We start from the raw sequence: 13,648 nt of genomic DNA, 5'->3' as shown, positions 1-13,648 counted from the left end.
CTCTGATTTAAAACTTTTTCCCTCTGTAATTTTTAGCTGTTTCACTGTCATGTGCCTAGAGGTGTTTTTCTTTGTATTTATTCTGATTTGGGTTCATAATTTATCTCGGAGTATAGAGTAGTATCTTTCATTAATTTTGAAAAATGATTGACCACTGTTTTCAAATATTGGTTTCAGCCCATTTTTCTCTCTCCTTTCCAAGGGGAATTCCTATTACATATATCTTAGACCTTTTTTCTATGTCACCTATGTTTCTTATGCTCATCTCTATATTTTTATCCATTTTTCTCTCCATGCGTCAGTGTGGATATTTTCTTCTAAGATATTTTTCAATTCGTTAACTTTTTCCTTGCTATAATCTGTTGTTTACAGATATTTTTGTTCAGTTATTAAATTTATAGCTTTAAAATTTCTTTTGCACATTTTATTTATAGATTCTAATTCTCTTCTATAATTCTCCAGCTAATTTTTTATTCCCCCGATTCTGTTTCCATTCTTTTTCTCAAGAGTTTTTTCCTCTGGAGTTTCCATTCATTTGTTTATATTTCCTTTATGCTTGGTAATTTTTTACTGAATGCTGAATATGTATATGCAAAATGTAGAGATGATGCTATAGATGATGAAATTCCTTTGCTATGGAGAGGATTTACTTTTGCACCTCAAAGGCAGTTAGAAGAGTGTCAGATAAACTTAATCTATTCTGTGTTTGAGCTGATTCAAATCAGGATTTCAGGCTTCACGAAGACTGGTCTATTTTTGCTTCACCCTTTTCTTACAGGCAGGACTCAGCAAACTTTTTCTGTGTCGGATTAGATAGTAAATATTTTAGACTTTGAAGGTCTGTGGTCTCTGTTGCAACTATGCAACCCTGTCATTAAAGCACAAAAACATCCATGAAAAATATGTAAATTAATGGGTGTGGTTGTGTTCCAATAAAACTTTATTTATAAAAACAGGCAGTAAGTCATATTTGCCCTGCAGACCGTATTTTTCCAATCTTTATGCCAGGATGTGGGGACATTCTCTCCAGGGATCTCATCTCAAAACCTGGGATATTTAAGATTCCTCTGTGGAGAGCTCTAAGCTCCAATTTTTGTCTCCCTACTCCTGTGAAACTGCTGTTAGATCTGCTAATCTTCTCAGCTGATTGGCTACAGTATGAATTAGCAAACACTCAGAGGGGAAAAGCAACATCAAATGTTGGGTTTACCTCTTTGCACTTACTTTCTCTCCAGTATTGTAGCTTCTAAGATAGTCACCTGCGTAACTCTCTGATGCCTTCACAGATTTTTCCCAAAAAATTTATCTAGATTTTCTCCTTGTTCTTGGAACAACTAATCTGGCAAACGTATGAAGATCTTTTTTGAAATTTAGATTCACCATTGCCTTAACAAAGAGTGTAAAAATCATCCTTATATTTCAGGTTTTATGTCAGAATTGTCAGACCAAAGGGTATATTCAGAATCCAGTTGGCTACTCCCCGCCCCATCTTTAAATGATAATTTGCCTTGAATCTGTTCAATTCCCTTCATACTGACTGCTCCTTCTTTAGTTCTCATCTAAAACAGCCTTCTGATTCTCCCAGTATGCCTTGTCTAATTCATTTCCTCATGGTAGCCAGAGTGAGTCTTATAAAATATAAATTTGAGCATGTTGCCTCTCCCTGCTTAAAATTCTAGTGACTCTCCATTTCCCTTAGAATATGAAAGACAAATTTTAAGATAGCTTGAAAGGCCCTTCAGGACCTGAGCCCTGTTTACCTCTCCAACCTGATTTTTCAAAAATTTTTCTTTAAGACTGTACTCTCTAGTTCTAATTAATTTCTTTCCATTTCTTGAACTGGCCAAATCCTCTCCCACCTCAGTGCCTTTGCATATGATCTACCTGGGTCATGATGTCCCTTTTACCTTGCCTTCGCCTTAAGTTCCTAGTTATCATTCAAATCTCAACTTAGCTTATTAACTCATTCTCTAGGAAACCTTTTCTGACTCCTAAATTCTTGCCTAGATTCAGAGTACTGTGTATTTCCTCAGCAATATTTCTTATCCCCCTTATATTGAAAATTTATGTGTTTACTTCTTTGTATCTCCTAAACTACTATAAGCTTCAAGGGGCAAGGCTAGCTCTGGTCCAGTCATGAATCATTAGCATCTAGCACAGTGCCTGGCTTATAATAGGTGTTCAGTAGTTCTTTGCTAAAGGAATGAATGAATGAATGAGATATTTTAAATGTGTTTGGCAGTATTTATTTTTCATTATGATGTTTACATTTATTGATTTTTAGTATATAACCTTATAAGCTGGGAAAGCAGTATTATTTCTATTTTTAAAATAGGCAAATAGGAACAGAGAGGCCAGATGACTTGCTTGGGATTTTTCAGGATTTTTAATGGTGAACGTGTATCTATTCTCTAGGTTCTATAGATCTCCAGGTAGATGGCAAGATTATGTACCATAGTTTTCCCTCACTCATTACTTCATTTCTCCTTTTACATTCTTACCACTTTCTTTATTTTCCTTCCCCCTATATTATCATTTAGGCCACACTGAAAGCTAGAGAGATGGTGACAGCCTGATTAATCAATAAGTTTGAGGATTTTTAGAGAGTTTAATCATTCATCATTAAGCAAAACTTCCATTTCCCCCATGACTCTGTGTTAGTCTGGCCTCAGGATGCAGGGGAAGGAGATGTGACAGGTGGTAACTCCTCCCTTTCAAGGTGAGATTGTGCATAGAAATTCCAGGAGTTTGTGAGAGGTCAGTCATTTGTATTATCAAATCACTTTGTAATCGAAACCCGTGAATTAGAGCCAGTTTATGAATCCTTATAATTAGATATTAGTAAATAACTTCAAAACTGTGTGGTACCTGGAAGATTGGGAGTGGATTTGAGGTTCACTACCTTATCAGATTCCTTTGGTGCTGACATTGAGGCTATGAAATCATTTAATTTTTTTTTTAACATCTTTATTGGAGTATAATTGCTTTACAATGGTGTGTCAGTTTCTGCTTTATAACAAAGTGAATCAGCTATACATATACATATATCCCCATATCTCCTCCCTCTTGCATCTCCCTCCCTCCCACCCTCCCTATCCCACCCCTCTAGGTGTTCACAAAGCACCAAGCTGATCTCCCTTCATTTAGTTTTTAAAAGGAGGAAGTTCTTATGTGAAATCAGCAATATGATGAGTGGAAACAATCTTCTCTGTGATCTCTCAAAGAGATTATTAAAGGGAAATATTAAATCATATTTAATATCCTTAAATAGTTTATCATTAACTCCCATTCTGAAATCATTTAAAACCAATGTTTATCACTTTTGTGTATCTGTGTGGGGTGGGGGAAAGAGACAGATTTTGTTCCTTTATGTATAACTCTGCCATAAAGTGTGCTATAGTCAGTTCAGTTGTTGGGATTAATACTCAGAGAACAATGAGGCAGGACAGACAGTATCTGAAGGGTTTTCTAAAAACTGTCTCTTGAATGTTACACAATGAGACCCAGGCAAGAATCTGGAATCTGGAAGTAGAAGCAGAGATTGAGAGACCAGAAGACATTTATTTTTCTGGGCCCCATCCTGGCTTGACTGGAAAGTTTAAAGGCGATTTTATTCATGCCTTTCAGGTAGCATCCTTTTCAAGTGGATGACCATGGAACCCAAGAAGATCTCAGAGAAGCAGGAGGAAATTCTTTCTATCCTGGAAGAAAAATTTCCTCGCTTACCTCCAAGAGATGACATTATCAACGTCCTGCAGGAGACCCAATTCAGTGCTCAGGGTGAGTGACTCTGTCCCCCAGCTCTGTCTCAGCTGCTGAGGAGGGATGGTTTGTGATGTGGAGTGTTACTGGGCCCCGGGAGGTGAATTTGAGTGCACCTTCACGTTCTTCCCTGTTGTTGGAGCTTGTGGAAGATTTTCAGGCATACCGTGTTGACTCATCTGGAAGCAGACAGTCTGTACTGCAGGCTTTCCTCTGAGACCTTCGTGTCTGGATGTGTGGTTAATCCATGCATCTAATGGGCACCCCAGATGCATCATTACATGAAATCCCTGTGCTGAGAGGGTTCTATTTTGAGAATGTGGCAGGAGCAATGTCAAGCACAATGGGATTTCATCAATCAATTAATTTTAGAAAAAAATAAGAGAAAAGACTCTTAAGCAGATAAAAGTGTTCTGTAAGTCTAGGCTTTGTCAAGAGAGTGGATTTCCTGGATCAATTGTTTAATAATAATAATAATAATAATAATAATAATAATAATAATAATAATAATAATAATAGCTATAGTTCATTAAGTGCCTAATATGTACAAGGTTCTGATGGTATAACTTTGCATGAATTAGAGTCCTTGCGACAACCCTGTCAGGTGGAATTATTTATTATCCCTGATTTCCAGATAAGAACACTGAAGCACAGAAAGGCATCTTTGCTTTCCCATCATCACACACACAGCTAGGAAGTGGCCAGGCCAGGATTTAAACCCAGACAGTCTATCTTTAAGGTGCATAGCTTTCTCCCTTAGTTTGGGATCCCTCGGGGCAGAGCCTGAGGCAAAGCAATTTATTTGGGAGGTGATCCCGGAAAACACTGATAGGGCACGGAGCACTTTAACAAGCAAGTTAGCTTTGTGGGAAACCAGGCCTTCATCCCGCTAGGGAACTCTGGAAAGAGTGTAAAATTGCACCGCAGAGTTTTCCTACCCGAGGTGTGCAGTGGCATGTTGTAACTTGTTTATCAGAGCTCCGAGAGCTGATTGTTAAATTTTCAGGAATTTTGTGAGTGGGTTGATGTTGGGTTGGCAGGTTGAAATCAGCCATGGTAGAAGTATTGACAACACAGAAATGAACGCTACAACTCAGGTTCTGTTACGAGCATACCACTGGAATGTTGAGGTCTACTTAGTCCCAGGGACTGTTAATTCCCCCAGGGTGGGCTCTGGCAGCCAGACAAAGCCCTCAGGAAAAGAGATGCAGGTGCTAGTGGTTGAGGGCGCTGCACTGGGAAAGTCTGAGGAAATGTGGACGGGGCACTGACGCACCTGCCACACCTTCTGTTACATATGCTCTTGTGCATGTGCACGTGATGTACGTGGATGTATAGCTGCATGATGGTATGCATTTTGTCATTCATTTTCAAAATTAGACCAAACTTTTAATGTCACTATATATTCTATAAATCATTTTACGCTGTAGTATGATAGATTGAAGCCTTCCAATCTTGAAGTCGAAGAAAAATATTTAGTACATATCTGTTTCCCCATACTGCTGTGATTGATAGTGTTCTAAGTTGGAAGGGCAAGTAGTTGACTCTGCTGTCTTAATATGCATCTGGGTAGGAGATACGTGCTTTACTGGCCTTTATTTTAAGTCTTCTTCTCAAGAGTTTAGGCCTAATCTGATATAATAACCTAGGGTGAGAATTCATTGTTAAGCCAGAGCCTTTCCTGTTTTTCCGTGATAAATTTTATTGAAGCACATTGGTCAGCTAAAACTATGCAGTTCTGGATAATTTATCCCTTCTGGATTATTCCTCCCATCATTTAAGAAATCCTGTATCTCCTATTGCCAGAGTCTATTACAAGGGTGACCAACTTAATTATGATAGTTTTATGGGTCATATTTATAAAGTGCATTTTGAGTAAAATTACAGTTGAAAACATGGAGGCTCACCTTAATGCATCCTGAAAGCAAATTGTGGCCTTCTTAGGTATTATTTGGTTATTTGCTTGGTTATGCTAGTTTTTTTTTACCTCCTCCCCTTACCTTCTCTGCTTTTGTCTGCTATGGGCTTCCAGAGTCTGACCTCTGAGTATTTGATCTTCTGGGCTCCCCTGAAGATTACTGGTTTCTGGTTGGATTTGGTCCATGGGAAGAGTTAGAAACATATGGGGCGTGGGAGTCAAAGGAAGGAGAAGAGGCTGTAATATTTCTTCCCTGCTCCCTTCCTGTTTGGTGCTAAGTTTCTGGCAGCCCCTCTTCTACTGTTCCAGATCCCTGTTTCCCTCCTTTGAATCTCTGCTAGTCTCCGGATGCCTCACTATCTTTTATTAGTTTTCTCAGTCCCACCCACATCTCTGTAAGAGTCCTGCCATTAAAGAATCTTCTTTTGCATCCTGAGGGGTGAATGCTATTTCCTGCTGGGATCCTAACTGATGCAAACATTGTCAGTAATGTGATTTTTGCCTTATATGTGTGTTTATTATGGTTAAAAGAAATTTGAGAGGGGAAATACTGAAATTAAAAGGGTGACTTCTTTAGATAATCCCTTGATATTACCAAAAATGTTCCCCAAGTATAACATATTGTTTTTTTCTCTTATCCACAGGTTTAAATATTGAACAGACAATGCTGAAGAATCTGAAGGAACTTTCAGATGGAGAAATAAAAGTGGCCATTAGTAGCGTGAACATGACCCTGGAGGTAAGGGTGGGAAAGCTTTTTCGGCAATGACGGATTTCACACAATTGCATTCTGAGAAAATGGAATACGATTCTCTCTATTGCATAAGTTAGTGTTAGTCTTTTGCTGTGATATATTTGCTTCTTTGTGATATATTTGACTAGGAATACGGGTTATTATTTTGGGTGAAAACACTATGCTAAACCAATGAAAAATGCCAAACCTGGATTCCCAAGATGAGTGCCATTTCATTCATCTCAGTAAAACAAAACCTAAAACGTAATCACATATGTATACATGTATGTGTATGTATATGTATATCCTGTTTAATAACAATGATTTTACATGTGATTAGATTCACTTCCTTTTTCTGTGCACTACCCTGCATTGTCCATAGATCTGTTCTAAGAAACCAAGTTGTCCTTTGGCTTTTGTAAGCTATTTGGATCCATGTCATTTTGATGATCAATGGTGACGACTCAAGTATTAATAAGACCCTCCTTCCAATCTGTTAAATGAATGATTCAAAGTGAATGCAGCTCTTGACTTTGTATGTTTCCTTGGTAAATTGTCTTTTGTCTACTTTGGGGCTTTTCAGTGACTTAGATGTTAATCTTAATTAACCTAACTAATGGGAATTATATTTTACAGAGGCACATTTATGCCGTGCAGGAGTCTGAGATTTTTTAATGTTATGTTACCTTGATCAAGCGATCCACCTTTGATTGAGGCACTGAACTCTCAAGTCAAGTTTATGGAGATAAAAATTGCTTTATAGGCCTTTTGTCTTTTAGATTTTAGAACTGTATGTTGCTATTCTTTTTATTTTTCTTGTGGTAATGGTGACTGTATCACTGTGTATATTTCTAGGGCATAGCAGGCACGCATAGGGGTATCCATGCCTCGGAAAACCCAAGAGCAAACCAGGTGCCTTTTTCTGTGATTTCTTTGTAAAGTTGTTCCTAGGTGTTTTGATATCGTAGTTCGGCTTGTACGTCCATCTGAGTACCAAGAGGCAGAGTGTTGTCGCTAAAGATACTCACACTTGGTGGTGATATAGTGCCTCATAGTTTACAGACCACGTTCTCATTGCATATAGAAACTCAACTGTTTCTGTGGACTTTTGAATTGATAAATGTTCCATGTAATTAGACGATGATGTGACTCAATACAAGAAATACATGCAATTTGGGATGTAGTAAGTAGATAATCACCTTCAATTAGAAATCTGCTTTGTTTCTAGAAATCCAAGGAAGACATGGATCTTGCAAGGGTCAGTAGCTTTGAGAATCATTTGTACCAGTTCAGGCCTTAGGGTTTTCTTTCTCTTTTCCCCTTCCCGTCTCCCTTCATTTAATGGCATCTTATTAGGTTTTAAATGCCTTGTTTGGAATTCCTTTCTAAATTAACATAGAACATCTTGTAATTGCTTAGGGAACTGTCTGTAGTTAGCAAATTATTTTAAGGCTATTATTATTATTATAGACTTACTGTAGCTTTAATGTACCTTCATTTATATTATGGGGTATACAAATGGCTCTGTCAGATATGTTAAACTGTAAATGTTTATCAAGCTGAATAAGTGATAAAAAATCATCTTAATTTTGACAGTAATTTGCATAGAGGGCCAGTAATTAATCAGGCGGCTAAGTACATCTCTGGAAGAGCTATATGATCTTCTGGGAGGAGGGAGAAGGACATTTATACATATAAAGAAAGGTACACAGATTAAACTCTAATCAGCTGAATGAGAGCTTTTCACTTGTGCATAACAGGGATATTAAAGATAACTGAGAAATGGAGAAGGAACTCCTTAATAACATTGTATATTTTCTTTGAGAGAGAAAATGTACACTATTTATTTAATCTTTTAGTTGGAAAAATCCCCAAGTTAAGGGCAGAGTTTGGTTTTCTCCATAGATCATCCTATGATACAGTGGTGTTTTTACAATCTCTATCTATATTTGATTATATTTCAATATTCCTTTCCCATTCCCATTTAAAAATAATGACAGAATTCCCCCTGTCTTATTTTGTGTGTTTTGGAACAGCTGTCTAATAGCCCTTTAAATCTAGATATATTTCAAGAAAGAAATTTTCTTAGTTCCTATGACTTTCTAAATCTCACTTGTCCTTTAAAGCATGGTCAAGACCTAGCTACTTCATGATGACTTGTAGAAATTCTCCATTTTCTATTACCACTTGCAAAATTGACCAACTTAGGCTTAAATATATACTATATCTTCCATTAATTTTGAACTTGTTTCAAATATTTAATCATGGTTAGACAATATTTTAAGTTAATTGGGGATAAAGGTGGTATTGTTGACTTCTATCTCCCTTTGATTTCCTGGCACAGTGCTGGGGACATAGTAGGTACTTGGTTAATACAAGTACACGTTGGTGTCTGACATTTGTTCCTTTGATATCTGATTTTCATTTTCTGTTAAGTTTAAGTAAGTCAGCTAGGAAAGCAAAGCCATCTAGCTATGCATCCAAGTCAACTTACTTTGTTTCCTTCCAATCGGTTTCAACTGTAGCTGAAGGCTGAGATCAGATAGATAAAATATGGCCCACATATTTATCAGTACAACTGCTTATCCAGCAGTCCAAAATTCGAATGGGTTACTTGTCACTGGAAGGAATCAACTGGAAGTTCTGCGTGATGTCAGGGCAATGGGAAAGACGATTCCTTACATTTTCAATGGCCCTTTGCAACTCCACAGTTGTATGTGTCATGGCTTTTATTTACCTAATGACCCAGTTAATTTTCTTGGGTGGAAATATTGAGAAAATAAGAAGAATTTGTCTCCTTGCAACATATATAGAATGTCCTTCGGAGGGAAGCACTGGTTTGGGTGGTAGAAACCACTGCCTTTGACAGATGGGTTCACTCCGGCCCTCTACGTTATAAAGAGAAAGCTACTAAACCTTTTGTCTCTCCTTTTTATTGTAGTATATCTCACAAATGATAGTTGTTCTAATTAAGGTTATATGGGTTATTGAAACTCTACCATCGAAAATAAATACAGTAGTACTGAGTTTCAGTGCTTTGTTCAATATGTGAGGTCAGAATGAGTGTGACCTTGAAAAGCAGTAGATAAAAAAATGGCCATATCAGAAGCATGGCCAGAGGGCTAGTTCTTGCAGAGAGGACTTGGAAGCTAGGACCATGGAAAAGATAACTGCAGTCCCATTTCACAGGGCCTCCGGTTCATTCTGAGTCTGGATATAGCACACATCCTGTGGGGCATACACACCACATATAGGAATCCACTTCTTTCATTATGGTTGTACCTGATCCTTTGTGCCCTTTTCATTGTTTGCCAATTTGATTATCAGGAAAGAGACACAGGTGGTTTTGATTTTGTTCTAATTCTGCATTTTAGTGGAGGAACCAGTAGAGAGAAACGAAGGTTGCCAAAAACCAAATCTATGTTAAAAACTTTAAATAGTAAAGCCTTAGGGAAAAAAAAGAAGAGAATTTATGGATATTAAAGTACATGCTTAACTGGAACAAATTTTGCCTTTATGCTCCATTCGCTCCAGCAGAATGGAGCGATTATACATCCTGGGCCTACTTTACTCCTAGTAAAGCAATAGGTCTAGATGTTAAGGGAAAGGGACAAATCTTTCCATTCCAATAAGGTGCCAATGAAGCAAATGAGATTGCTCATGGCAATACCACATGAATAGTTCCCTTGCCAACACCAAGTTTATTACGTCTCCTTTAAGCATTTCCCCAAAGGCTGTAAGTCATTAGCATCTTTCTTCAGGAAGAATAATAACCAGGCACTGACTTGATCACTTTTGTTATGACCAATCATGTTATGATTTATTCCCACCTATATACTGTGTCAGTTTGCTGCCATAACGAAGCACCACACACTGTGTGGCTTAAACAACATACCTTTATTGTGTCACAGTCTGGAGGCTGGAAGTCCAAGATCTGGTATTGGCAGGACAGGTTCCTTCTGAAAGCTGAGAGAGAATCTGTTCCATGCCTCTCTCCTAGCTTCTGGTGGTTTGCAGGCAATCTTTGGCATTCCTTGGCTTATAGAAGTACCACCTTGGTCTCTGACTTTGTTTTCACATTATCTTCCCCCTATGCATGTCTCCAAATTTTTCCTTTTCATACGGTCATTAGTCATATGGGATTAAGGCCCACCCTGATGACTTTATCTTAACTATTATATCTGCAGTGACTCTATTTCCAAATAAAGTCACATTCTGAGGTGCTGGAGGTTAGGACTTCAACATATAATAAGACTGTATGAATGAACCTATTGCCTGCTAAGTACATTTCATCTGTCGCTCCCACATGTTTTTATTTTAAATCAATTTCCTTCAAATGAGGAAAAGTGGGGATTTCCAACTCTTGAAATTTTGTCTCCTTTATTCAGAGCTGGAGTCTGAGGAAATAGCTCCAGCCTGTTTTCTCTCTGGGGCCCCCTCCTGACCAGACACTATGCTATTTGAAACCTGGAATAGAACACATGGGATGCCCTGCACAGCGATTACCAGCCGAGCTGCACCTTGGAACACTGAGGAGGGAAAAACTCCTTTTCCCTCCTACCAACCTTTTCCCTTAGCATTCAGAGCACGGACCAGAATGGATTCCCAAGATCACTGTTAAACTCCTCCCTAGCGAAAGTGAACATTTTTACGCAGGCGGCAGTGAAGCATCTTTGAACCATTGTAACAGGTGATTTAAGACTCAGCGAACCAGTATGAAACCTGGTTTACCAAATTTAAGCGTGAAACATGATTTTTCATTGTCTGAGCTTGGAGTTTTTTGGAGTTCAGGATGAAAATACCTCCAGAGTATTTACCTACCTTATTTTGTCGTAAAATGCATAATATTTGAGGAAGTATATATTATTTTTGATTAGCATATTCTTCAAAATGCCTAACGCTTATGCTGGAGGTGATTTTTCAAAGCTGTTTGGCTAACCCAATGGAAATATGTGTAACCACTGCCTCTGTTTCCTTTTGGGTCCAGGGCTGCCAACTCCTACTTGCTAAGACGGAGTTAACATTTGATGACAAGTGCTCACTGTGTATCAGGCAGCAGAGTAAGAATTTGCCAGCATTGTCTTCTTTAATCTTCCCAGCAACCCCCTGAGGTAGAGATGTTATGAGTACCCCTGTATTAGTTAAGGTAACTCTAACAGCAGCAACAGGTAAACTCCAAATCTCAAAGACTCAACACATAACTTATGCATTTTTTGCTCAGGCAAGGCAGCAAAATCCAATTTAGTGTTCCTGGTTGTGTGGCCAGGGGTGATTCAGAGACCATCTTTAACGTGTGGCTCCCAAGATTGCCTGAGGCATCTCCATCCATCCTGTCTCTCAAGATGGAGAAGAGCTTGGAGGGCCAAAGGTGGGAGGCTTTATGGATCTTTTCAGAGCGTAGCATCTGTCACTTCTGCTCACGTTTCATTGGCCCAGTCACATGGTTGCATCTGACTGCAGGGAGGCTGAGAAATGCAGTCTAATTGTATGTCCAAGAAGAAGAACCAGTTTGAAGAATAATTAGCCAGTCTCTGCCACAATCTCCCTCTTGGAGGTGAGGAAATTGGAATCTAAAAAGGTTAAATCATTTGTCTAATACAGAGCTGGGACCAAAATCTGGGTCTGTTCTGCCCAAGCACTGTGTTTACTACTTGGGATATGATGCCCGCTCGGGGGTTTGCTAGTAAGTCATCAGTTGTCAATCATTGCCGCGAACTCCAGGTGTTGGACAACCTCGACAGACATCCTTAAGCAATCCTTGGTTGGAACTCTTGTTTTCCCTACTCTTGGTACCAAGCCACTTCTTGTTTATGTTCATATCTTTGCTTCTTTTAAAAATCATTTTAATTTTTGATCTGTAAACATCATCTAAGTATTCATAGTAAATGTAATTATCAGCCCCTCATATAGAGGAGATTTGGAAAAATAAGTCAAGTAGATAAAAATAATAAGAAAAAAGATTATGAGGTGAGGGATAGGACATACCATGTAGGAAGGAAGGAATTCTGATTTTTTTTCTCTGCCTGCCTCTAGAATTCAAGGACATGGGTATTCTGGTTTACCTTGTTGTAATGTAATTTTTCAAATCTGTGTTCAAAATAGCAGCCCAAATCAGTGAAAAATTTTAATGGTAGAGATTTTTTATGGAAAGAAAACAGTATTACTTTGAGCACTATGGTAATTCCTAATAACGAAATTCTGAGTAGTTGAGGTGTTAGGAGTTCTCAATTCATACCTGGCTGAAGAGTCCAAAGGGGTTTAAAGCAAATGACAAACACGGTTAGGTGACTTTCATTGTGTGAATTTAACAGTCAGTGTGTGTGAGTCATCTGAAGTATGAATTATAATTTGAAACTAATTTAGAGCTAATAATTCATAGCTTCTTGAGGACAATGGCAGGATAAAAAAGTGAAACTTGAAATCAGAAAAGTAGACTTGCATTCCTACTCTGAGCTATGAGCAGTTCTTGGTAATGAGATGTAATTGAAATGAGGGACTCGAAATTCCCTCTTTAACGAATGGTTTATCATATCAGCTGCAATAGCACTTTGTCTTTGGGAAAAAATGTACTAGGTAGCTGAAGCATATAATATTTAGAATCCTTACAATTTGTAGGTAGGTAGCTCCTTCTGCAGATGACCAAAAATATTTTAAGATGCCAGATAATCTGCAAAACTGGCCTATCTAGAAATACCTTATAATGGAATTCCTGGTTTGTATTTACAGCTAAACTGAGGTAGGAGGCAACTTGATGTTTTTGCTTTTTTTAACCTATTGACCAGTTTCAAATGAATTTAAATGATTCACAGAACTTGGCCTATCTAGCCATACTTCTCTATATTTATTTCCCTCAATGGTACAAAATACCTCAATACTCAATATTTAGAGATCATAAGGTTACTCATTATGCACTGTGCTTTCTTTGCTAAGGGGTGGTGCCCTGGACACTTCTCCTTCTCCCCTGAAATGCTACAGAAGTGTATTCACATGGAGGAAGTGGAAAGGGAGGAACCTAGAAAACACAGAGCCTGCCCCAGGCATAAACTCTCCTCAGGGCCCAGAAATCCCCACTGACTTCCCTGGGCAACTGTGAAGTGGGAATGTGATAACGAGATCAGGTGCTATGAGGACATGGCCTCATCAAGAGGCTGTGGGGAAGTTAGCCTCAAAAATGGCTACTGGGCATGGGGCAGAAAGGAAGAAAGCTGTGGAGGGAGCTGCATGCCACCTCAGGA

The 13,648-nt window shown here is 38.5% G+C and overlaps 1 protein-coding gene across 2 annotated transcripts in view; it reads left to right on the top strand.

The window, feature by feature from the left end:
* Positions 1–13,648, top strand: part of PRUNE2 (prune homolog 2 with BCH domain) — a 261,255-nt gene that overhangs the window by 64,883 nt on the left and 182,724 nt on the right. For both annotated transcript variants that reach the window (XM_036854668.1, XM_036854669.1), the window contains exons 5-6: positions 3,628–3,780; positions 6,325–6,419. In XM_036854668.1, coding sequence (XP_036710563.1) covers positions 3,628–3,780; positions 6,325–6,419 — 248 coding nt within the window. The remainder of the gene's footprint in view (positions 1–3,627; positions 3,781–6,324; positions 6,420–13,648) is intronic.

This window comes from Balaenoptera musculus, chromosome 6 (genome assembly GCF_009873245.2).
Source record: "Balaenoptera musculus isolate JJ_BM4_2016_0621 chromosome 6, mBalMus1.pri.v3, whole genome shotgun sequence".
NCBI classification, from domain to species: Eukaryota; Metazoa; Chordata; class Mammalia; order Artiodactyla; family Balaenopteridae; genus Balaenoptera; species Balaenoptera musculus.
The sequence above is the reverse complement of the archived record's forward strand: the minus strand, read 5'-3'. Positions and strand labels throughout refer to the sequence as shown.